At 41.2% G+C, this 26,133-nt stretch overlaps 2 protein-coding genes across 11 annotated transcripts in view; one reads left to right on the top strand and one right to left on the bottom strand.

Annotated features, from left to right (window-relative positions):
* Positions 1-26,133, bottom strand: part of CENPP (centromere protein P) — a 246,179-nt gene that overhangs the window by 130,312 nt on the left and 89,734 nt on the right. The gene's annotated exons all lie outside the window — the stretch shown is intronic.
* ASPN (asporin) lies at positions 881-26,133 on the top strand. 3 transcript variants are annotated; one of them, XM_075573798.1, is made up of 9 exons: positions 881-1,242; positions 16,663-16,852; positions 19,536-19,831; positions 20,798-20,910; positions 21,080-21,293; positions 22,294-22,404; positions 22,794-22,887; positions 24,035-24,173; positions 24,569-26,133. In XM_075573798.1, the coding sequence occupies exons 3-9, from the start codon at positions 19,564-19,566 to the stop codon at positions 24,764-24,766; spliced, it is 1,137 nt and encodes a 378-aa protein (XP_075429913.1). In that variant the 5' UTR covers positions 881-1,242; positions 16,663-16,852; positions 19,536-19,563; the 3' UTR covers positions 24,767-26,133. The 3 variants fall into 3 exon arrangements, with proteins under 3 accessions (XP_075429913.1, XP_075429915.1, XP_075429912.1); XM_075573800.1 differs by lacking the exon at positions 16,663-16,852 and having other exon boundaries at positions 19,541-19,831; XM_075573797.1 differs by lacking the exon at positions 16,663-16,852 and having other exon boundaries at positions 882-1,242.

The following is a 26,133-nucleotide window of genomic DNA, read 5'->3' as shown; positions in this document are numbered from 1 at the left end:
CAACGTTCCTGCTCATTCCCGATCGTTTAGACGTTAATAAAAACGGACAGGCATCCTAAGGACACCTATAGAGGGCTCCGGTTCCAGCGCATGCGCGCTACACTCCTCACCACGCTACTACACGTGGAGGATAGGAGCAACAACAGAGACAGCCCCAGCACGCGGGACTGATCTCCAAGGACTGAGACTGCCCTTATATTCTCTGTGTGATGCCCTACTCCTGTGATTAACGTCTGAACCGGGGATCATTAAAGAAATGTTATATGTAAGTTACTATTATTATTTTCTTTGATATTACATATTATATCTCTCATCTTGGTGCGCTTTTGTGTTCTTTTTTCTTCCACTCACAGACATGTTTCAACCTTAATGGGTCTCATCAGTGTGATGTTGGTTGTACTGGCCTTTTTCACCCACCATAACTTAAAATGTAAATGTAAATGTAAATGTGAGAGAGTGTGTGTGTGTGTGTATATATATATATATATATATATATATATATATATATACACACACACATATATATATATATATATATATATATATATATACACATATATATATATACATACATACAGATGAATACAGCTTAGTATGCTGCTCCTGAACTGATTACAATCAAGTGCTCTGTGATATACTGTAGAAAAGTTTGAGAACCCTGCTCTATAGCAATATTCAATATAACCTCTCTCTAACCGATGGCCAGTTATTTTAGCAGGTTTGCCTCCAATGTCAGACGAAATAAATATTGTTACAATAACTGGGTCCAGGTTTAAATTGCAAATGTAAATTGAAGCCCTCTGACAGATCTTAAAAGAAGCTGCTCAGAAAATCTATAAACACTTTTTCATTTGATGGCCCTTCTGATAGCATCTATTTCTGTGAATGGGCTCGCTGTGCTCTTAATGGCAAAGTGCCACTCACTATTTAACTTCAGGTTTGACAAAGTCTCGTAGTGGACGTCTAGAGTTAAGCTCACATTTTGGCTCTGGTACAGGCAGTGATGAAAAACACATGAGTGGTAACAAGTCTTCTTAATATCTGTCTTCAGTACTCAGATGGAATAATCTGAAGAAGCCGTTTACTCAAGTATCCTCCACACTGCCAGGAGGATCATGTACTTTAGAATGTGCTCTTGATTACAGCACTGATACATTTTGTGATGTGCTCTATAAAATAAGTTACTGGATGTAACCTTCTCAGGTGGATTACAATTTCAGAGGATTTATCAAAGAATTAAAGGTATGTATTCTATTTTTAAGTATTTTCAAAGGTCAGAAAAACTTTTAGAGAGTAAGCAACACATTATAGCACACATAATGTCCAATTCCAAAAACATCACAACTAGCAATGCAGTGGAAAGCTATTTAGCAGTTGCTAAAATATCCATATTTTAAATGAGACTTATAAAGCAGTTTAAAATCCAATTTATACCAATATGATCGGTCTGTGAAACATTTAACAGGAAAATAAATGCATCTAGTTTGTTGATCTAACAAAGTAACATGATTAGTTTATCCAGTATCTTAATATCCAAAATGAAATGCAGAGACGGGAGGTCAGAGACTTTTTAATAATGAATATCAATTCCTGAAGTGCCTTGTTGCTAACAAAGGCTTATATAGAAAAGGCTTACATAAATGTGGATCCAAATCTCATGGGCTATTCCTGCAATAATGAACATCTTATTGGCCGTGAGATTATATGTTCATCTTTGGCTGGTCTACAGTATATACTGTGTGTTGAGGAAGTGCTTAGTGCCAGAACGGTGTGATTTTACCTGCAATATTATCCAGAAAAATCCATAGAACAAGGTTTGACATTTACAGAAACCTTCTGAAAATAGAATAATCTAACAAGCAATATTATTTACTATTATTTAGCTCTGAGAGTGGTAAAATAAGACAGGAATAATTAATTGTTCACCAGAAGAGCTTACAGTCCCTCCTACTTCAGTAGCTGTTCCCTTAAGCACTAGACATTCTTAAGGACAAAAGAAAACCATTTATTCACATATTTTGTCTCAGCTGAACATTAGCAATAACATGCCATCTAGTTTCTAGCTAGTCATGGAAGTTGTGCTGTATAAATAATGTTTGAATGTGAGGTGAAAGCTTTATGAATAGTGCAGAAAACAATAAAATATGTTTAAGGTGATATTTCAATGGTATTCTGTTTCCATTTGATCTAATATTGCATTTATATATGTCTGTGTGTACAATTTAATTACCGGTATATTATATATATACACTTATATATCTTATATATCTATATATATCTCAGACAGTGTTCCCAGAGCTGTATACAGAATGTTTGCAGGCACGAGTCCTGCCCTGTAGTGCCAACAATGTAATTTTGGTGCATGAGGCACAGGGGGATAAGGTGAATTAGCCAAAGTCACATGGAGCGGACACTAGGATTTGATGCAGGTTTCACCCACTTCAAAGGCAGTGACATTACAAATGAGCTGCCACTTCAGCCCAATAATACAATCACACAATCTATAAAACCAGAGAATGTTATTACAATGTAGTAATAACAAGTTCTGCAGTGCAGTACAACTGGGGTTAGGCAACATCACTTAGAAACCGATTGACATGAATTTACTCATGAGAACGCAAGTGTGCTGCTCGTCTATACAACAAACACACACCGTCCCTGCAAGCTCTGAACCCAGCTGCTGTAATTATTGCTTGTTAACGAAGAGGAAGGTATATTCATTTGCAGTACTTGCAAATAAAGAGATAGGTGTGACAAGGGAAACTAGTTATCAAAGTCTCCATGACATAAATGTATTGAGCCCTGCTGTGAGGAAACAAACACGGCATTCTGTGTGTAGTTGTTCTAATATATCTTAAAACAAAATTATTAGTAACGTCAGCATGGATTTAGGAAGGATAGATCTTGCCAAACTAACCTTATTTGTTTCTTTGAGGAGGTAAGTTGGAATTTAGACCAGGGTAATGCAGTTGATGTGGTCTACTTAGATTTTGGGGGAAAGGAGATTTCACCAGCAACAAAGGAAAGGGTTCTTTATAGTAGGGAGTTATACTGAGGGATTCATTACCCATGGAGACTGTGATGGCAGATACAATAGATTTGTTAAAAAAAATTGAACATGTTTTTAGAAAGGAAAGGTATGCAGGGATATACCAAATATGTATACATGGGAAGGATGTTGAGCCAGAGAAATCTAAATGTATTTTTCCCCTTATGAGATATCATTGGATGATATAACACTGGTTTTTTTTTTTGCTAGCCTTCCTCTGGACCAATAAGCAAGTATAGATATAGGATAAAGTATCTATTGTCTAAATTTAGCATACAGTACAGTAGGTTGAACTTGATGGACGCATGTCTATTTCAATCTCATCTACTATGTAACTATGTATCCATTTTTGGTCCATGTTTGTGATTTAAGGCGTCTCAGTAAGAGAGAGATGCTTAACACACATATTACAATGGGATGCATTAAATCCTGCTCCTGGGTTGCTCTATTTTTTCACGGGGCGGAGTGAGGCAGATGAAAAATACTAGACCATCAAACGTCCTTCAGACCATAAAGTATAGGACTGAGACAAAACACTTTAACATGGGGTAAAAAGAAATAAAACCTTTGTACTATTAAGGCCGCCCCTTTCCCCCCCCCCCCTTCCCTACCTAGGGGGGAGGCAGAGGGTCTCCGGAGCTGAACCACGTTAATTTTAGCTCCAGTGACCCCATGCTTCCTGAGATGCTTACATATAAAAGGTGATGCCAGTATCTCATATCTGTTTAAAGGTCCCAGGGCACACGGACCAACAGGAAGCCACAAGGGGCGACATTGGAGATTCCTATTGGCCCACAGGACCTTTAAATAGGCACTCTCTGTGCCCCACCAGTGCGGATGCCGGCAGCAGCCCCTTCCGACGTTAAGTATCTCAGGAAGCAGGGGATCCTTGGAGTGTAATTCTTAAAAACCCAAAGGGTAGAGTCCCTTTACAGCAGCATGAGCCAGATTTCGTCTAAATTAACAAACATTCAATCATAATGGGAACAAGAACAAAGCAAAAGAAATAAACATGCTCATGCATATTTGATTGCTAGGGAAGCCAAAGAAACAGCAGCTACTCAGTAGACAAAGCGGTGTAAAAGCTGAAGATAAATATATGATTTTAGATCGTAATCAGAAACTGGCATTTTATGGCAATAATCCAGTTCCCTTAAATGACTGCAAATGCTTTACTAGTTTATCTTAGAAATTGCATTTTATTTCAATTTTCAGTTAATATATCAAGGTATTGCACAATGCTTAAGCAAAAGAAAAGATGCTGATTCAAAGTCTTTCAGTGCAGTTCCTCATTAAATGACAAGTCCGCTTTCCCTCTATCCCCAAAGGTTCAGCTTGGATTCCTCTTGGTTCAAAATCTGATGGCTAGGAAAATTGGTGATCAGACTTCCTTTATGTTTGTACTGCCTATTTTAAATGAACGTAAATGTTATTTCTGACTCCTAGGAGTCACTCTATTTCAGTATTGGCTGAGCTGCCATGAAAATTATATATACTGTATATATATATATATATATATACCTTTTGCCTGGAATATCCATTCACATGGAACCCATTTAAGCTGATGCATCGCCGTTCACACAGCTTTTAAGCGCAGCATGGGACTAGCAAAATACAAAATACTCACAGACATGTTTCAACCTTGATGGGTATCATCAGTGTGAGGTTGGTTTATACTTGCTTTGAAATATTTCTAGGCTGGGTAGGTTTACCATATACATTTTAAGTTATGGTGGGTGAAAAAGGTGACAGAAAACCCCCACCGTTAGCATATAGCCAAATATATATTTGAAGTTCTAAAATAAGTTTTTCTTTTCCAATCCCTGTCTAAGTCATAGAAACCTTTGTATATCAGTATTGCCGACCTGAGGAACAGAGGAAAACTCTCGAAAGCTTGTTCTATGACATAAATTGTTAGTCCAAATAAAAACAGTATCACCTAATACTGAAGAACTCATTTATTGTGCACTATCGCAACTGGACTAACACGGCTATTTCCAATATATTATATATATATAATAGCCGTGTTAGTCCATGTTCATGATAGTATAATTTCTGTCAATGTGTTCTCTTCTTATGTATAACGGGGTGAGGGGATGCAGTGTGAGGTAGCTCCTAAACAGATTGGTTATTTTAATGCAATATCTAGCAGGAGTGGCCAACTCCAGTCCTCAAGGGCCACCAGCAGGTCTGGTTTTCAGGATAGCCCTGCTTCAGCATAGGTGGTTCAATCAGTGGCTCAGTCAACCACTGATTGAGCCATCTGTGCTGAAGCTGCGACTGAATGTGCCACCTTTGCTGATGCAGAGATATCCTGAAACCCTGACCTCTTGGTGGCCCTTGAGGACAGGAGTTGGCTATCCCCACTCTATAGAATGAGGGCCAATCCCTGAACGGAAGGGAAGTCTACATGGCCCCTGTATAAGGGAATGAGATGTAGTCTTGGAATACACATAAGACAAACATATTGGGGTCATGTCAGCTGTAATAACTGGATCTGTGGCTTCCCCAAGAGTCTCCCCAAAGCTACAAGGGTCAGGACACAGGAAGTTTACACAAGAAGGAAGACTATGAAGCATATTTTCGGTTAATGAATATGAAAAGTAAATTCTTCTCATCTCAGGCTTCCTAAACTGGTAATTAATGTGTTTGCTCTTGCATCTTTTCCTCACATAAAACAACCAGTGACCCATATTGTTGATGCTTGGGAGGAGAATGTGCTGCAAATGTTTCTAGACCACCTAGAAAAAAAAATTCTGTTCAGCTAACTATGGGGGTTCAAAAGTGTGGTGCACTCACAATAACCAGTATGCGGTGTTCAGCAGTAGTGGTACCGTAATGAAGTGGATCCCACCGTTAGTCCAAAGATACAAAAAGGTTTGGCACTCGAGTGGTCTCGTGAAAAAGATATAAAAAATGTATTTGTGGTTGATTGACGTTTCGCACCGCCTACTGGCCTTTCCCAAGGTGAGATTTCTTTTATTGGGAAAGGCCCCCAAGCGGACTGAAAAGTCAATCAACCACAAATACATTTTTGATATCTTTTTCACAGGACCACTCGAGTGCCAAACTTTTTGTATCTTCAGCCAAGTATGGGGACTCTTGCATTTCTAAACAAACAGAACATGCACCTTTGTCTATAAAGAAGCTGAATGTTCCTTCAGATTTCACGTTTGAGCTCTGTATAATTCATCTGAGAAAGGAAAATGTGGTGTGTTTGTGGTCTGTGTAAAAAAACTGCAGTGGGGAATCTGGATTAAAATGAGTCATTCTTACAGAGTTTGTGGATTTTGCAAATAAATACATGGCGCCTACATAACTGAAGAACTCATTCTTTTGACCAAAAACATGAAAAGAGTTGGATTCCCTCCAAGCAGAGGCTGCCTTATGCCCCACTGAAGGTGGAAAAGAAATACCAGCCACACATGGGGGGGGGGGGGGGGGGGGGGAGGGGGAAAGTACAAAACACTTCGGGAAACGGAGATGTAAATAACAGAATTCTTACTTATCATAAAAATGGCATTGTTTTAATGTCCGTGTATGAAAGGTTTGCGTGAAGAGAATCTCATTCATATAACACCAGTAATATGTGTTTTAAAGGTGAAGAAATAAATAAATATTTTTTTATTACTAAGTTTTTGTGAGCTTCAATTATATCACTAAATAAGAAGGCATCACAGTGTGTGTCTAATGGTGAACTAAGAAATCTACATCTAGCAATGCAAAGCGCCAATACAGGTGCCGTTTTTGTTTTTTACACCCCAGCATTGGACCCTGGTGGTCCCTTGGAAATGAACCCTGTTAGTTTATATTTATAACCTCCGTTCTTTTAATGTAACCATGTATTGTTATAACTCTGAACAGGACATACGTGAAAACGAGAGGTAACTCTCAATGTATTACTTCCTGGTAACACATTTTTATAAATGCGGTAAATACATTTTCAGCTCCAGGGATCTCCCAGTAATGCTTGTATCTTTACCGGTAAGTATGTTCGGAACCTTGGGGTCCCCCGGAGGGGGAAATGCAGCCGTTACGCTCCAGGGGACCCGCAATCACATTCTTTAAGGCGGTGGGAGGGAAATGGCAGGATTGTTTCCTTAAAATTGTCAGTGCATTTAAATGTGAATCTTAACAACACCACTTACTCAGATTGAGTACATTTTTTATAATGGGAGTAAATTAGGGTGATCGGACGTCCCGGTTTAGCCAGGACCGCCCTGGATTGGCAGCAAATGTCCCGTGTCATGACAATTACTTGAAAATGTTTAAAATGTCCTGGTTTTGGGGGAAGCTGCGGAGGAGGGGGCGGGGCCAGTATCAACAGGAACAGAGCGGCCACCGAGGGCGCCTGTGAGCATGGCTGCTCCGCCTTGCAGCCCCGCCATGTAGAGCTGCTTCCTGTAGGACGGTATGTGTAGGTCAGTCTGTGCGTGTTTAAGTGATGGTCAATCTTTGTATATGTTGTGTGTGAGTTTGTGCAGGTCAGGGGCTGTGTGTCTGGTGTTGGTCTGTGTGTGAGTGTTGTGCAGGCAAGGTCTGTGTGTGAGTGTTGTGCAGATCAGTGTTTGTGTCAGTATTGTGCAGGTCATCATCTGTGTGAGAGTGTTGTGCATGTTAGGGTCTGTGTGAGTGTTGTGCAGGTCAGAGTGTGTGTGTGTGTGTGTGTGTTGTGCAGGTCAGGGTCTGTGTGTGTGTGTTGTGCAGGTCAGGGTCTGTGTGTGTGTTTATGTATGCGTTGTGCAGGTCAAGGTCTGTGTGTGTGTGTGTGTGTGTGTGTATGTGTGTGTGTGTGTGTGTGTGTGTGTGTGTGTGTGTGTGTGTGTGTGTGTGTGTGTGTGTGTGTGTGTTTTGTGCAGGTCAGGGTCCGTGTGGGTGTGTTTTTCGTTTTCAATAAATGTGTCTGCAGGCCAGTGTGCTTCTGGGAATTGGTGTGGGTGTGTGTGTGTTGGACGTACCAGGTGTGTGCTTACTTTGTGATAACGGGTGCAATAATGCTGGCTACACCTCTACAGTGGATATGTGTGGGGGCCAGTTATCCTGTGAAATCAGGGCTGACAGGATGCACTTGTCCCACGAGTAAAAATTCACCAGCCATTGACTGAACCCTCTCTGCTTAAGCAGGGATATTCTGAAAACCTGCTCTCCCTCCTCTGTGTACATGTCAGCGATAAACAACAACAAAAATACCAATATTTATTTATTGTATTTTACTTAACTGCACCATTCAATTCACCCTTAAAAAGATCAAGATTTACCCAAGGAGAATTCTCTTTAAAATAGTCTGAAAGTTGAAATTTTGGCTAGAAATCAAGGCAGGTCTCAGGTTTAGGGTAGCTTAAAATTAAATCTCTCCATTTGGTCAAGACCCCCTCCACACAATGAATGGTCTGGGCTTCACGCAACTTGTTTACTCTGCTACTCATAGAAGTGGGCACACATTTTATCTTGTTTTCCAGACCGGTTTAGAAATCTCTGACCTTAAAGTAGACCCAGTTGTCTAGCCAAACCACTACTTCATTTTGTTCTCAACCACAACCCCCCCCCCCCCCAATTGGCCCTCCCCCATGGTGGTGACCAGGTATCGACCGTTGACTTGGTTTTCTCTGACCTATTGAGCACCTGCGTGGATCTTGTTCGATACTTCAATAGTGATTTGGGGGCCGCACTGGATACTATCGCTCTTTATCGCATACGGCCCCTCACCTCACACCACCATACCCCTTAGTTTGACAGTTCTGTAAGGAAATTGAAGAAGAAGGGTCCCACGATTGAACGGTGCTGGCAGAGGTCTCACATGGCTGAGACGAGCTGAAACTGATTGACCACATCACAAATTACCAGTCCTCAATTACTGGTAAGAAGTCAGAGTTCCTGTCACGGAGGTCATGGCAGCGGACAATAGAGCACCTCAGCCCTTCCGCACCGTGGAGAGGCTCTGCAAACCAGCATGTTGGCAGTCTGGTACAGCCTTTTCACAGTCCCGTTGTGATGATTTTGCCATTTTCTTCTCTGATAAAGTAACTTTGGGGTGCAGACTATGCGATCTAATGAGTGTTAGGGTTCCAGGCACGAAAATGCAGTTTCTCTGGCTTTATGGACTTTTGACCCACATGAATGTAGAAGACATTGTCCAAAACAATCTACGGGCTGTGTCCCACTACCTGTGATTTGGACCCAGTCCCAACACAGCTGTGTTGATGTAATCGGCTCAGTGTTTGCCAAAATAGTTCTGTGCTCATTGCAGATGGGGATCTTTCCAGAACTGCTCAAGGAAGCAATCTTCAAACCTCTTCTAAAAAAGCCTTCATCAGTCCCGGATTGCTTCAAACCTCTTCTAAAAAAGCCTTCATCAGTCCCGGATTGCATGGTTAATTACAGGCCTGTATCAATCTTCCTTTCCTAGGGAAGGCTATTGAGAAAGTGATTGCAACCCAATTGTAAACCAGTGTATCAACCCATTATATGTTAGGCCTCGGCCATGCTCCCTGCTGGCGTGCTGAGGCGCGCTGAGGAGCAGGGAAAGAGGGTGCTTTCCTGGCCTTGCGGATGCTTACCGCACGCGCCGTCAGCGGGCCGTCAGGGGCGGGCGCGTCACTGGCCGGGGGCGGGCCAGTGACGTCACGAAGCTGGTTCGCCCTCATTGGGCGAACCGCTCACGTGACCGGCCTGTCGCATCGGCAAACGGGGGAATTTTTAAATTCTCCTAAGACCTACGCTTCCGCAAGCGTGCGGAAGCGCAGTTGAGCCCCTACTAAAGCCGCTCTAATTGCGACTGTAGGGGATCAGTGCTGAGCGGGAGCGCGCCTCAGCACGCTTCCACCAGCAAGCGCTAAACATAGCCAAGGCCTTAGGATACAGAAGACGGCATAGTACTGAAACTGCTCTGGTTTGTGTGCCAAATTATCTCCTGGTGGCGAGAGACCGAGGTGACTGTTCGATCTTAGCACTCCTTGACCACTCTGCAGCATTTGATACCGTGGACCATGGAATCTTAATGGAGCGACTGCAGGATTTCTGTGGACTGGGTGGCACAGTTCTCAATTGGTTCAGATCTTTTCTCACTGGCAGAGTGTATCTTCAGGAGTGCACTCCTCTGCACAAACGCCCCTGTCATGTGGAGTGCTGCAGGGTTCTATCCTATCTTTTATGTTGTTCGTAGTGTACATGCTGCCACTAGGTGATATAATCAGACGGAATGGTCTGGGTTATCACTACTTTGCAGATGACACTAAACTTTACTCGTCCTTTGACTGGATACTAAGGATCCATCATCAGTCATCAATAGATGTTTATCCGAGCTCCTGAGTGCCAGTTGGTTGAGGTTGAATCCTGTTAAGACAGAAGTGCTCATGGTGGATGCTCACCATCGGAAGACAACAAGACTGCAGCTAGGTCAGCAAACTGGCCTTAAGCTTGGGGGTTCCCATTTGCTAAACTCTGTCCATGTACGAAATCTTGGCTTTGTCCTCGACTGTGACATGACCCTTCAACATCAGGTGTCAGCCGTGATAAATCTTCATTCTTCCACCTAAAGAACATAGCCAGGATTAAGCACTTGATCCCCCTAGAGGATCTCACTATGCTTGTCCATGCCTCTGTGTCCTCACGCCTGGACTGCTGCAGTGCACGCTACCTGGGTATTCCGAAAAAAGAACTGCGCCGCCTGCAGCTGGTGCAGAACACTGTGGCCAGGTTGTTAACTAACCAGACCCTTTCTTGAGACATGACACCCTGTAAGAGATGTGTGCAGAGGTATGCAATGGAGACCATTTTAAGGTGAAATTAATATAAGGCTTTATTGCCTGTTCCTTTAAACAATAAAGCAAACAAAAAAATACATAAAACAACAAACACCTATCCCTGTGTAAGGGCTAACTTACTTCCCCAGTCCCTCTCTGCAAGGCTGGGGGGGGGTGGGGGGTGGGGGGCGGGGGGGAAGGGGGAAAACCCCTTACCCACTTATCACCCCAAAGTCTCAGCGGTACCTTAACGCAGGTGGCCCTTCAGGTCAGTGGTGTCCGGGTAGTTGTCTGCTTGAGGGTCCAGGCATAGAGGTCTGGTCCCCTTTTGTCTTGCTCTCAGAACACAGCCCTCCTTTTCCTTATTTCAGCTCCATTGTGAGCTAAGAATCTCTCTCCTGTGTCTCACATGAGGCTTTTTACAGAGTTCTCATTAGTCCAGGTGAAGACTATTTAATTGAGTGGCTGCAATTGACCATCCCTCTGCTGGATTCTCAGAGCTCTGAGGCTGATTTATTTAAACAGGGATAAGTCCCTGTTACACACCTGTTCTCTGCACTGGCTGCCTGTAAAAATGGGGAATTTATTTAAATATTGGCTTGTTGACATTCAAAGTCCTACATGACCAGGGTCCCAGCAACAGTATCTGAAAAACTTCTATTTCCCCACACTTCATTTCGCTCACTTCAATCTGCAGATGAAGGACACCGAATAGTTCCCAGAATCTCCTTGACTTCCTTTGGGGCCCAAGCATGTAGCCATGCTGCTCCCACTCTTTGGAACAGTCTTCCACGTACTGTTCGAGAGGCCACCTCACTGGAAATCTATAAAAAAAACAGGTTCAATGCCTAGCTGTTTACCCAGGCATTTAATAATGAACTACAACCTGTCTGGTACCTAATAACTACAGTACCGTCCCATCCTGTATTGCATCTTTCCTTGTGTTTGGTCTCTATCATAACCTTAAATGTTTTCTTTTTTCCTTTTTTGTAACTGAAGCTTTGAGTCCCATTGGGAGAAAAGCGCCATATAAATAAAATGATTATTATTAATAATAAAATAGAACAAATCTACCATTATCGTCTTTAAAAACAAAATGTAGACCAAGTTGTCATATCGTACGGAGTCACATATAAGCTTATATGTATTTCTATCCTCATGCTCACCTCACGCGGCTCTTGAGGGTTTCACCTGTGGGCCCCAACTTTTGACTGCCCCAGCAGCCCGCTCTCCCCCGTGCAGAGGGAGGAGAGCTAAAGCTTTTCTCCCCCGATTACTCAGCTGCTTAGCGACTGTGCGCAGATAATTACTGCACTGCCCCACTGCTCTCCTGTGCTAATCCCTAGTTCCCTCTGTAAAAGGGGGAACAGGAGAGTATTCACCAACACGCTGCATTATACAGCTGCCCTGAGCTGGTAGAAGCTTCTACACATGGCTGCAACGTGCCTGTTGTCTGTATACCATATTTATATGGGGGGTAACATGTGGCCTTTTTGAGGGGCCTTTATGTATATCATGTTACCCTCTACTGGTCTAAAAGCAAAAAAGCACTAAATCGCTAAAAGACAGGTACAGGCCCGGACATTCTGCCAAAATCCACAGTTTACAACATTATGTACATTTTGAGCCAAAACAGTGCAATGTAATCTGCAGAAGCCAAATATCTTAGATGTAAAAATCAAAAACATATGTATTTATTTGAGAAATTCAATTAATATCTCTCAAATAAACGTGTGAAGAGAACCCAAGATCAACAAGACGATTACTTCACCTAGTCAAAGACCTCAGATATGAAGAGTGCAAAGCAGAAACGCCTGAATTCTGACCTACATTACCAAAAATGTGTTCATGATTTCAAACTTCTATTTAGAAAAGTTTCACGAAAACTTGTTATGAGATGAAGCTGAGAAATCCTGCCTTCATTCTGAACTTAACAGGTATTGTCCTGGAACAGGATTGTATATTTTCTCTGCTCTCACACTGCCAGCTTGTGAGGATTCTGGAGTCACGCCGCTCACGGCGTGCTCCTCACTGACCTGCAGCTCCGTCTGGGTTCCCCGCGGCCCACATGGACTCCGGAAGCAAGCCGTCGATCCCCATTGCTCCTATGCGCGCGCGCACGTTTGCTTCCCTCTTCTGCCCTCGGATCAGGGCATGGGTCCGCGCACGCAGCCACTGGCGCTGCTACACGGAGGCGCGGCCACACAGAGGCGCACCCGCCTCTTAAAGGTACAGCAACCCAAAATATTGCCACGATTAAATACAGTCAGACTACTGCCCTTTATGGCTCCTCCCCTGGGTCTCATGCTGGACCTATCCCTGCTGTAGCCTGGCCCTTCCACACACCCCTACCTTGCTGCACTGCTATTGGACCCTCTCTCCTATATATACCTTGCAGAGTCACTAACTCTTTGGCTGAGCATAGAACCAGTTGTTCTCATCACTCTCTGCCTCCCTAGTTCTATTTTGCAGACTTCCTCGTGAACCGAACCGGCTTCCGCTACGTCTTCCTGTACCTCTGGCAACCTGAACTCGGCATACGGCTACACGACTCTCCGCACCTCTGGCATCCCGATCCTGGTTTACGGTAAACGACAACGTCCCTCTCTCTAACCCTGGACTTGGCAAACGGCCTCCACTACCAACCGTACCTCTCCTACCCCGATCCGGGAACCCCAGACCAATCTACTCTCAAGACGTGTCCTCGTGGCTGTGGGTGGCGTTCTAACCTTTCCCACCTCAGCACCGCGGTCCCGTCTCGTTTGTGGTGAGCACATCCTTACACAGCTCTCCCCAGGGAAGTTACATGTTTATTTCCCTGCTCTGAAGCAGCCAGAGCTATGTATATTGCAACATAGGTGTTACAAATAGTACCCTTCACACAAGCCATTAGCCAGTTGCCATGGCAACCCACCAATGCTCAAATTTGAGATTGCTTTAGCCCTCTCTCCCTGCCTTTATCTGCACACGGTTATGCCCCTTAGCGTGTTCCTATCTGCAAAGGAAAGTGTGCTCTCTCTTTTCTACAGCAGCCAAAGTGAGTAGACATATCTTTCACTGCTCCTTCAGTAAGGAAATCCTTTTTCCCTTCCCCTCAGAGAACCACTTACCCCCCATAGCAGAACACCTTCCTCTCATAGGTTATTCTCCTGACAAGAGAAATCTGCTAGCACAATCTACATATAGAACTTTTATATTTCTGTTAACTCCCTCAATAAAGTTGAAGAAAATAGAAGGACTTTGTGTGCTTTAAAAGGGGACGAGTTAAGCTACATGGACTTACCCACATGCTACAAGTGAGCCTGGGTCCAGAATAGGTATCTTTCACTCATCCCCACTTTAGCTTGGAAAGAAAGCAATATCACAAAATATAAGATTGTCCCCCCTCTGCAAAACAGAAAAGTAGATAGAAGAGGTGAAGAAGAATGACGGCTCTTTCCTTGATCGAATGTTCTGCCCGTTACAAGTTTATCACATCCAATTCAATATGGCCAAACTAGAAGAAATGCTGACACTAGACCAAAAAGCAGAAGAATTATTCTTACCGATAATTTTCTTCTCTCGATTCCTACATGACCGGAAGGACAAATGGGTTAAGCTCCGCCCCTTTGTTGAGCAGCACAGAAAAAAAAAGAGAGAGGAAAGGCCCTTCTCTATGTAAGGCTCCTCCTCGTGTACTCCATCGTCTTATGGTATTTCCCCCAGCTGCAATGACACCTGATGCCCACCACCATATGACATGAAAAGACACAAATGGGAGGGAAGCAGCACTGCCATGGAGAACTGCCAGTAAGAACAATTCTTCCACTTTCCTCTATCCCCTCCATGGCAATGAGGGCGAATGGGAAGTACCAAAGGAACCTCTGCTGTCACCTGAGCTCTTTCTGCCAAGGATGACGCCACTAATCTTGTTGAATGAGCTTTTACAAGGCGAGCACTTCTTTTCTTTTCTGCTGGAAGGTCTCCTTTACATTCTTTAAACCACAATGCAATCGAGTCTTTCATTGCCAATATATATGGGATGATAAATGGCCTTTTTGAAAGTTCTATCCACAACTCTCAAAGCTTTTGCATCCAGATGGTTTTAACTTTCGCTCTTTACTATTTGATTAATTTGGGCACAATCCTAATTCAGCAGAAACTTTGACACCACTTTAGGAAGGAAACTGGGATTTGTTTACAGTACAACCTTGTTTAGGTGAAAACTTGGGAAAATCTCCTCGCAGGCGAACGAATTAATGTCGCCCACTCTTCTTGTCGAAGTGACAGCCACAGGAAAGGCCACTTTAAGTGTCCATAACCTGAGGCGGATTTCCACACCTGGCTTGAAAGTGTCGTCTGTCAATGCGTCTAAGACCTGGTTAAAGATCTATGATGGAATAAATAGCCTCATCTGCGATCCAGCTTTCCCAACTGCATTTAACAATTGACGTATAAACTTATTATCAGCAAAATTATACTGAAAAAATGCTGCAAGAGTTGTTACTTTTCTGTAGAAATTCCAGTATCTCCTTGATTGATATCTGTGCTACCGGTCCATGGTTAGCCTTCTGCCAGGCTAAAGACTTCTTAAAAATTCTGTAATAAATACCCGCCAGCCTTGTCACCTTTGAGCGCAAGACCCTTCTTGGTCAACAGGCCAGGATCGTAATCACTTGTGTCCGCTCTTTGGCCTTCTTCCTCATAAGTCTTGTAATCAATGGAATCGATGGGAAAATATGAGAGATGGAAATCCCAAGGTACCACCAGAGCTTCCATCTGCTCTGCTCTTTCGTTTCTGTATCTCAGACAAACAAGGAAGTTTTGCATTTGATCTTATTGCCATCAAGTATATATGGGACAACTACATATTTTGACCAGGTGTTGGGAGACCTGCTAGTTCAAAGTTCATTCTCCTGGGTTAAAGCACTTCCCATCCTTTTAGACTTGCATCTGTTGTTATGACTACCCATTGTAGGTCTTCAAATGGGCACCCCTTTCTCAGGTTTTCTAAATTTTCCCACCATGCCAGAGATTTACATGCCATCTTGCTTATACCTATTAGCCGAATCAGATCCTTTGAAACTTTGTTCCACAAAGAGAGGAAATTATACTGTAGAGGCCCTTCCTGAGTTTGTTGGCTGCTGCTGCAACTTTTGCCATTTTTTATGTTGGCGTAAAAGCTCTGCCGACAGAGGAGTTGATGATTACTTCAATAAACCGCAATCACTGTGAGGGAACAGGGGAGCTCTTTTCCCAGTTCACGCAAAATTTTGATGTCAGTAGTCAGAAAGCTGCTCAGCCCCATTCAAGCGGGAATCTATGCCCACCAAATGGTCTCACTCCCCCTCCTGCAACGGCGGCTGCATGGTGCACAAAGTTGGCCTAGAATCTAGCAAAAGACAGTATACAGATCTCCAGCCCCGACCTTTGCGGGCTCTCTAGATTGAACCTTCCAGAGGGACCGCCAATTGGGATTTCAGAGACAGTGATCGTCTGGCAGGCAGGAGAGCTGCACCAGGTAAGCCCCACATACACTTTCTATAGCAAGGCTGGAGAAAGACACTGGAATAAAGGAGGAGATGCCATAAAAAGGGATGGGGAAGAGTTCTCTTTTTATGTTCAGCTCAGCGAGGGGGGAGAGAATAACCCATGTGTCATAACAGCCATGGAGGGGGAAGGTGAAAATAACTTTATAATACAATAAGAGAGACTTTCTGTGGATCAAATGGAGTCAAATATAGGCATAACCCGTTTTACGTATACCTACAAGTACGTACATATTTGCAACTACACCATACCCCAGTTTACATATGCTCGCTTCGCGAGTACGTACACTAATTTTTTTTCCTGCTGCTTGACTGCGGCACACGCGCGCCTCTCCCTCACCAGTCACAAAGAATGAGAACAAGCAGGCACATGGGACTGGTGTGAGGCGCGCACGTGGGACTGGAGAGAGGCGCGCACAAGGGACTGGTGAGAGGTGTGCACGTATACTTTACCAAGGGAAGCCTTGTGCCCTGGGACCGGAAGTGGGATAAGATGTGAGGTTCAAACACACGGAGTATGAACACTGTCCCAGGTAACCTCATCAAGTCATATGTTTTACAATGCGTTATAATGCTCTTTGATCCAATACAGCCTGGTTCTGAAGTGTTTATAAGAACATATTTTGCTATTTGCACATATCTTACAGAATGAACTGTTATCCTAAATCACATCTAAGGCTCATCTGACAAGCAGTGCGATCTTAACCTGCTTCCTTACATAGAAATGCAACTAGGATTTGGGTTAACGTTTTTATTCCTTTAAATGTATGCATTTGTTATTCGGGGCTTTGTTTGTAACGTTAATACAAGATGATTATGTACATATATTTGTTTAAACATGTAGCGCGCATTTGTGTCCCTGCCAGTGCTTAAGTCTTTGGTTTGTTATTTGTGAGATCCAATCATTTCCTATTGAGCTTATTTAGCCAGATCCCATGTTTTGGAGAGGAAGGAGAAGGCAGGGCAGGGTTTGCTCCTTGTGATCATTGTTATTTTTCATCAATCACTTCTAATTTGTCTAAGTGGACAGGACAGTACACCAGCAGCCCTGCTGACTGAGGTCACAGTGACAACACAGCAATGGAGAAGAGCAAATTGCATTTGCTCACAAACTCACAGATCCAAATGACTGTCTCTGCATGAAAAGGAAGTAAAGGAGAAGTAAATGCGTTATTCACATCAGTTATGCACGTATATGACGATTGCATTACAGTACATGCATTGTAAAGTGGAAAAAAGGTAGTGCTTCACTTCAAGTACATTTTCGCTTTAAATACATGCTCTGGTCCCATTGTGTATGTTAGTGCGGGGCATGCCTGTATAGGATTATGTTGCTACTCAAGGTCTCTTTTTACGCTCCATAATCAGCATGGACTTGTGATACAGGTAACATAGAAATTAAGTATAGCCACTAATTGACTGCTTAGTAAAACATTTAGTCTTAGCTTAGCACATTCTGCAGCATTGACTCATTATGTTTGAGTTTCCACTGAAGTTGCATTTTCCACATATCTATTAAAGAGCTAAGTTCAAAATGATTTCACCTGAATCATTTTTGTCTAGCAGGTATTCACTTCTAATACTGGAAGTTTATTTGGTATATCTTGGATGATCTTAAAATGTTTATTACCATCTGCATGTTTATATAATATCACCAAATGCATTCTACCTAACATTCTGTATTTTTACTATAGCACAGAAAAATTATTTTGAAATGGGCTGACAGAGCTATATATTGATACTGAATATTCACACAAACTTCAAGCTTTCAATAGCTTCTTCTCTTACAAGAAAATATAACTTAAACCAAACATCAGATCTGAGTGATAAAGTTGTGTAGCAACCAGCCCAGCTACATTCCAAACAATAACATCCAAAACGATGATAATATTGCCAAAGTACTATTTGTGGCTGTGTAAAAAGTGTCACATTTAAAGTGTCTGTAGAGTTAAATTTGGAGATGAAATTGGAGGTGAAGATTAGAGGAAGATCTGGACTCTGCACAACAACAACTTTGCAACAGTGAGAACTTTATTTTCTAAATGCTGTGATTATTTGTACTCTTCCTATCCTCCAATAACTGGGAAGTCTCTCCCCTACATCTCACTATGCCCCCCCTACTGCTTTTTCTGTTTAATGTCTCCTCACTCCTTCGAGAACGTCTCTGTTCTCTCCAACTTCCCCACTCCCCACTGCACAATTATTTATACACCTCTCCCCCAACAACTTCTTTACCACTCAATAAAAAACACACACACGTCCTCTATTCACACCCTCTATCTACTCCTTCCTGCTGCTGGGGTTCTTCCCTAAGCCTGAACCCAGACATACACACCTAATCTCAACCACGCCTCCCTGCCATCTCTTCCCCTGTAAATGGTGTTAGCCTTCTAATTTAATACTGACCAACCTTAAAACTCGCCCCGCAAATCAAGCCTCCCAATAGCCTGCACTGATGGCTATTGTCCCACACCCACAGTCACTACTACAACCCATTGTGACCAAGCACTGCCATCTACAGCACTTATTCCCTCACCTGCTTTCTCTGTAAGTTCCCCATCAAACCACATAGGCTGTGGCCACGCTAGCGCGGAGTATGCGGCGCTTGCAGAGTTTAGTTTCTCAATTTAAATTGTTCCGTCCACGCTCACGCGATGCGCGCGCTCGTTCACACATGCTCTCCCAAGCTTGGCGCTTTGGGAGACAAAAAGAGTTTGAAGTGTGCTCAGCAAGCCCCCAATGCCCCCACGTGCGTGCTTGCAAAATAGCCAGGACAGCCGGCGCTCATGCTTGGACAGCTGGTGACGTCACCGCTCAAACATGAACGTAGTCAGCGCCAGTGGGGCCGCAGCCTTAGATTGTAAGCTCTTCGGGGCAGGTATTTCCTTTCCTATTGTCTGATTTTGCTGCACTTATTGTATTATAATTCCCTGCACTGTATTCTTTGTGAAGCGCAGAGCACACTATTGGCGCTATATAAATAAAGGCATACAATACAATACACAATGATAATATTGCCGCAGTACTATTGTGGTAGAAAGTTATCAGAGGGCGTTGCTGGTGTGCAGTGGAGACAGAATACGCAAATATACGCATATATTATTTATTACACTTTATCACTGTTTGTGCAGTAGGGTGTACTAAACTAGAATTGCTACTTTACAACAGAGGTTTTGTGACAATTCCCTTGTATCTAACCTTTCTTTATCTATAAAGCTTAGGATTTCATTTCAAAGAAGACAAAATGAAGGAATATGTGCTTTTTTACTTCTTGGCTCTGTGCTCTGCTAAGCCATTTGTATTACCTCCAAAGTACATGGCACTAAATGACCTCATGCTAAAAGATATGGAAGATGACGATGACGACGATGACGACGACGACGACAACAACTCTCTATTGCCATTTAAAAAGACTGTTCCACTTCGACCGACACCACCTCCGTTTGATATGTCTCCATCTTGTCCTTTTGGGTGCCAATGCTACTTAAGAGTGGTTCAGTGCTCTGACCTTGGTAAGACCAGTAAAATAACTTTATCATGGTTAGGGTGTACTATGAATAATACAAGGGGTTGCTCAAATGCTGATGTACAGTACCAATTACATTGCGGTTTTCCACACATTTCTGTCACCATGCAGTAGTTTAAAGTTCTTGTAACTCAGGGGTGGCCTTAATCCTCAAGGGCCACCAACATGTCAGGTTTTAAGAATAATGGAGCTTCAGCACAGGTGGCTCAGTCGTAAACTGAGCCACCTGTGCTGAAGCAGGTATATCCTTAAAACCTGAATTGTTGGTGGCCCTTGAGGATTACAGTTGGCCACCCCTGTTGTAGCTGTATTGGTCTTGGAGAAAGGCAGATTTGTTGCGGGTTGTAATACTTTGTAGTGAACCAACATTGCATTTCTACAGATAAAACGAGTGTAGAGCAGTGTTTTTCAACCAGGGTTTCTAGGAACCCATGGGTTCCCTGTGCATTCCTAAAGGGTTCCCTCCAATTTTCTTGTCATTAGAAAATTGGATCAAATACAAAAGAATTTACAATGCATCTGATCACAGAGTTGCTATTAGACATGGTTGGGGAATCCTCAAATTTTCACTTAGAGTTCCTTAACCAAAAGAAAGTTGGAAACCACTGCTGTAGAGAGCCTTGAAAACCTCATGTGTTTCTTGTTCACAATACACTCGTTGAACCTTGTATCAACAAGCAAATTGGCAATCTTCTTCCTGACATCTACTGTACTCCTGTGTAAAATAAACCTGATGCCATTGTTGGCAAAACAGCTAAAAGTGAGGGTCAATAATTATAAGACAGGAGTTCTATCTATTGGTTGTTTATCTTAAAAACAAGGTATGGATTGGGGTTCGGGAGAAACGTTTGATAAAGCCAGGGCCAATTAATTTTTTTTTCAATCTTTAATTACATCTGCTTCATTATATGTTTGTATTTATGAATTGAAGTTAATTAAATATATTCAACAGGTCTGACTTCAATACCGGATAAAATCCCACATGACACTCGACTGTTAGATCTCCAGAACAACAAAATAAAGGAAATCAAAGAAAAAGATCTACAAGGTCTCTCATCTCTTTATGTAAGTTTTACGTTCTGCATCTTTATTTATTCCCCGGGTAAAAGTCTGCAAAAGGATATGTGCTTAAGTGCTATGAGATATATATATAGCATTATATTTTTATGTGTAAAGCAGTTAATCTATGTCAGCAGAATAATCACATTACAACACTGCTTTGTTTTATATCCAGGCTTTGTTTCTGAACAACAATAAGCTTTACAAGGTCCACCCAAAAGCCTTCCAGCCTACGAAGAAGTTACGAAGACTGTATGTTTCCCATAACCAGCTTACAGAGATTCCCTCTAACCTTCCAAAATCCTTGGCAGAGCTGAGAATTCATGACAACAAAGTAAAAAAAATACAAAAGGATGCTTTTAAAGGCATGGAGTCCTTACACGTTTTAGGTAGGTGTGTCTGACGGGAATGCTATTAAAATGGCAGGATGTCACGGAATGACAAGACTTTGCAGGAATCTCTCACATTTTATGGCAAGCCTACGGTTGCAGTCATTGTTCCTACAGGAATGTTTTCCATGTAATATCAGTCATTTTCCAAAGATACTATCTCAGAAGTCCTGCCATTTATCTGAACAGCTTCAGGCATGAACTAACGATGGCAATGCTGGCATTCGAAAAGAACGGTTTCCAAGTCTATAATAATGCTGTGGAGGTAGCACAAATTTTCAGCTTCGACTTCAAATTACGATTAGTGTCTCTGAACTAAAATATATGCGACATTCAGGACTCAAGTGGGATGGATAAAAACTAAAGCCAAGTGTATCCACAAATCAGTATTGAATTAGTCAAATATAAAACACTGAAGTTGTTATACACGGCTCATGTTTATTAAGCGGTTCTATTCCATCAGACTTAGCACCGCAGGACACCTGATATAGCCTAGTTAAGTGAATGTGCTGTAATGGGTCTTCCCGCTGCCACGAGTCTTATGGAATACCACTGCTTAGTAAATATAGCCTTTTAATCACTCAATAGTATATGAGTAGGTCTCATTAAAATAAAAATATATATACATGTTTGATTCAAACAACGTACATCATAATAAAACATAGTAACCAAATAAAACTCATCTATCCATCTCAGAACAGGAAGGTTACTACTATTAGTAAAGCCAGACATTCCTTATTGCCTAATGCAAAAAGAAATTATGTAGAAAACATTACATTTACCCATTGTAAGGGGAAAATAGTCATAACTGAAAGGTAATTAAAATATGAGACTAACTTTATACCATCAATAGAATAGTTATGAGTCGGAAAAGAGGATAAGGTTATTTGCCAATAACAGCCCTGTGCAAATATTTTACGTGAAAAATGTATTATTATTTTTGTCATTACTCACAGTAACTGTGCAGTAAATATTACTAATAACATAATGTGTTTGGCAGAAATGAGTGCAAACCCTCTTGAAAATGTTGGAATCGAACCTGGAGCGTTTGAAGGATTGACTGTATACCATGTTAGAATTGCAGAGGCCAAACTGACTTCCATCCCTAAAGGTTTGTAACCTTCTCCAATCCACCCCCCAAAATGTAACTAACAATCTTCAGGTGCTGAATGTTTATGGGAAAAGAAGAATCATTTATTACCTTACACATGTTAGCTAAATGTTCCAGAAGATGTCAATTACCTTTTTCTTTCATTTACAGTCTATGATATTTTAAGCTAGGCTAGCATGAAAAATAGAAACAAATAAGCAAAGCAATACATTATACATCCTGTCTTGCAATGTCAACATTTAAGCTTCTGTTCCTGTTTTAATCAAAAAGTCCCTATTTTATCTTCTAGGAAACGTTTTTTGTTGTCTGTGCCAATGAAAGTGTATACTGGTTCTTAAGCAAGCAATATATTCCTGGTAATATTAATGCTGTTGACAATTTCCATCTAGGCTTACCATCATCCATCTATGAGCTCCATCTAGACCACAACAAAATTTCAGCAGTAGAACTCGAGGACTTTATACGCTACAAAGATCTTCAGAGGTAATAGCCACGGTTATATTCAATATGGCACAAGCATGAATAAACAATTAATTTATAGCAGGGGTGGCCAATTCCAGTCCTCAAGGGCCACCAACAAGTCAGATGTTCAGGCTATCCCTGCTTCAGCACAGGTGGCACAATTAGTGACTCAGTTGTTGATTTATCTACCTGTGCTGAAGCAGGGATATCCATAAAACCTGACCTGTTGGTGGCTCTTGAGGACTGGAGTTGTCCGTCCCTAATTTATAGGGATATTGATCTCTGGGTTAAAGGAAAGCAGGAAAATATACTTTCAAACATTGTTGTTCAAAGTACAAAGGCCAAGGACAAGCTTATATGAAATATGAAGATGTTTCAGGCCACTTCAGCCTACATACACAAGGAGGCTCATTTGTAAAGAATACCCAATAAACCTGTAACATATGTAGTGCTTTACATGCAAAGCTATTACCAAGGAACAGAATTAGCATTAGAAGCATTAAATATGGAAACAAAAACAAGTGGGTGCAATGCATTGTTTTCACCAGAAAAATCTTGAATGGAGTTTAAAAAAGGTAAAATGCATTCAACATCATCAGTCTTGGCACAAAAAGAATTGAAATTAGTGGGATTGTTGACACCCAATGGACTTAAAATATTAATTTTCTATTAAATAAAGATGAGTTTGTAAGATGTTTCTGCATTGCTATCTCATTCTGTTTATGGAGCATTTTAATTCATGTGTAAAAAAAATGATATATTTATTTTTTCGTGGGGAGATTGATGCAGCAGAGATATATATATATATATATATATATATATATATATATATCTCTGCTGGATCAATCTCCCCACGAAAAAATAAATATATCATTTTTTATATATATATATATATCTATATATATGTATATAGATATATATATATATATATATATAGATATATATACACACATACATACATACATACATGAAGAGGTATCAGTTCCGTGTTAGCCGAGCTTCAATAATCAAAAATGAATAGTCAATACTGTTCTGTGGCTAACGAAATGCTTTTATGTGTCCGAGATTTCGAGATGCACGGATCTCTTCTTCCGGCGATGTTACAATGTTACAATATATATATATATATATATATATATAGTCAGAATGTCGTTCTTGGTTTTCATAGGCTGGGTTTGGGACACAACAAAATAAAGGATATTGAGAATGGAAGTCTTGCCAACATACCGAATATAAGAGAAATACATTTAGAGAACAACAAGCTTAAAAAAGTTCCCTCCGGATTGCCAGACTTAAAATACCTGCAGGTACGTCAAGAAGAATTACAGTAATATACTGATTTCTCACCAGTTAACTGAATTAGTCAGCAATTATACTTCAAGAAATGAGCAGCATACAGTATATATAAATATTTGAAAATGTTTACGTTTACATTACGAGAGTGGCATAGACTGCCTGTAACAATGCTCTGTGCTGTGTCTCGCGCACTATGCTGCAATTGTGACGCGCATTGTGTCCCATTGGGAGAAAAGTGTTATATGAAATAAAATTGTTAGAGAACATTTTGCTGTTCTTTTAACTTATCAGTGTCCTGCATCACAGCGTGAAAGCTGTTATTTAAAGAGACAGATCTGTTATGTGGAATTTGTATGTTGTTTGTTTTTACTTTTCAAACTCAATTATTTAACCTCTATCCTTTTAGGTCATATTCCTCCACTCCAATATTATTGGTAAAGTGGAAGTGAATGATTTCTGCCCCACAGGAACCAGGCTGAAGAAGTCTCTCTACAGCGGTATCAGCCTTTTCAGCAACCCAGTAAAACACTGGGAGGTTCAGCCAGCAACATTTCGCTGCATCCTGGGCAGAACCAGCCTGCACCTTGGCAACTTTAGAAAGTAGCAACACAAAGTATCACACATCTATGTCGGCCTTAATGAACAAAAATATAATTGTCGTCTAGACCTGAATAAAATGAAAAATATGGCAAAGGGCTGTGGCACATACAGTAGTTGCAATAGAAATATTAAGCGTGACAAGCTTATGACCCTTTCATTGAAGCTTTCGAATACTTGAAACCCGGTTATAAAGAAGCAAGTCTCTCTCCATCCTCTATATCTTAAATAGGACCAGAAAGAACACAGCCAATTCAATAATCCAGGATTTGCTGGTATATAACGACAGTTTGCTCTTTCACATTTGGTGCTATAAAGAAATCTACTAGTTGAACTGGGTTTAACTTTTTGGGGTCGTTTTGTATTTTCACAATTTGTAATACTATACAGACCCATATTTTATTGTACTGTATATATATTTTTTTTTTGTAAAGGGGATTTCAAATAACTCAACAGATTCTTAACTTTTTGGGGAAAAAATGAAGTCAAAGTAAAAATGCCATGTGCTCCACAGTAAAGGGGCAACTTAAAATAACAGTTGCAAGATAACAATAGCAAGTTAACGTGATAACTTTTCCAACCATACGGTTCTATGTATCAAGGCAATTATGGCACAAACCTGGGGTATTTTCATCCTACACATACTGTATCTTATCAAAGTATTTTGCTCCAATTTTGCCCAGTCTTCCCCAGCTTACACCTTGGGGAGTCAGGAGGAGTTGGGGAGGAGGTACATGGTGCACAGATTATAATGAGATGTGTTACATTCTGCACCTCTGTGCGCCATTCTTTTCCCCTTGTATTTGTGCCAAAAAATCTGGTATATCTCAAGTGGCTTAAGTTTATAAAACTGTTCTTACATATGATGGAGCATTGTTCTCGGTGTTGATACATAGACCCCTCAGTACATTCCCCCTTTTATTTCAGAAAATAAACGCTGATGTTAATCACAGGTGCTTAATACTTATAGCGTCCCTCTATAAAGCTACAAGTATATTGAAGATTGTATTTAATTTTATGTTTAACAAAACTGATATCAGTTTTGATTAATATTTGAGATATTGCATGCACGTTTTTTTAAAGGGAAAAAATTAACCCTTACTTAAACTTTTAAATTGTTATATTTCGTAATTAGGAGCCCTGCTTTGGACAGGCTTAGTGGGCTAAAATAAACATGATTTAAAAGTTACATTTGTTATAAGGATTGTATCATTAAAAACTGCTAGTACAAGTTAACATTTAATGCATTAATACATAATGTACTGTAAAAAAAGATGTTTTACATATCTACTTACTGTATTTGTTTTCCCTACTCATTAAATTAAATAACACAAATATTCTGTCTTTTAATAAAAAAAAGTGTTTTGAAATTTC

The sequence above is a fragment of the Ascaphus truei genome, chromosome 17, assembly GCF_040206685.1.
Source record: "Ascaphus truei isolate aAscTru1 chromosome 17, aAscTru1.hap1, whole genome shotgun sequence".
Taxonomy (NCBI): Eukaryota; Metazoa; Chordata; class Amphibia; order Anura; family Ascaphidae; genus Ascaphus; species Ascaphus truei.
Note: the sequence above shows the minus strand (reverse complement) of the source record. Positions and strands in the feature narration are given on the sequence as shown.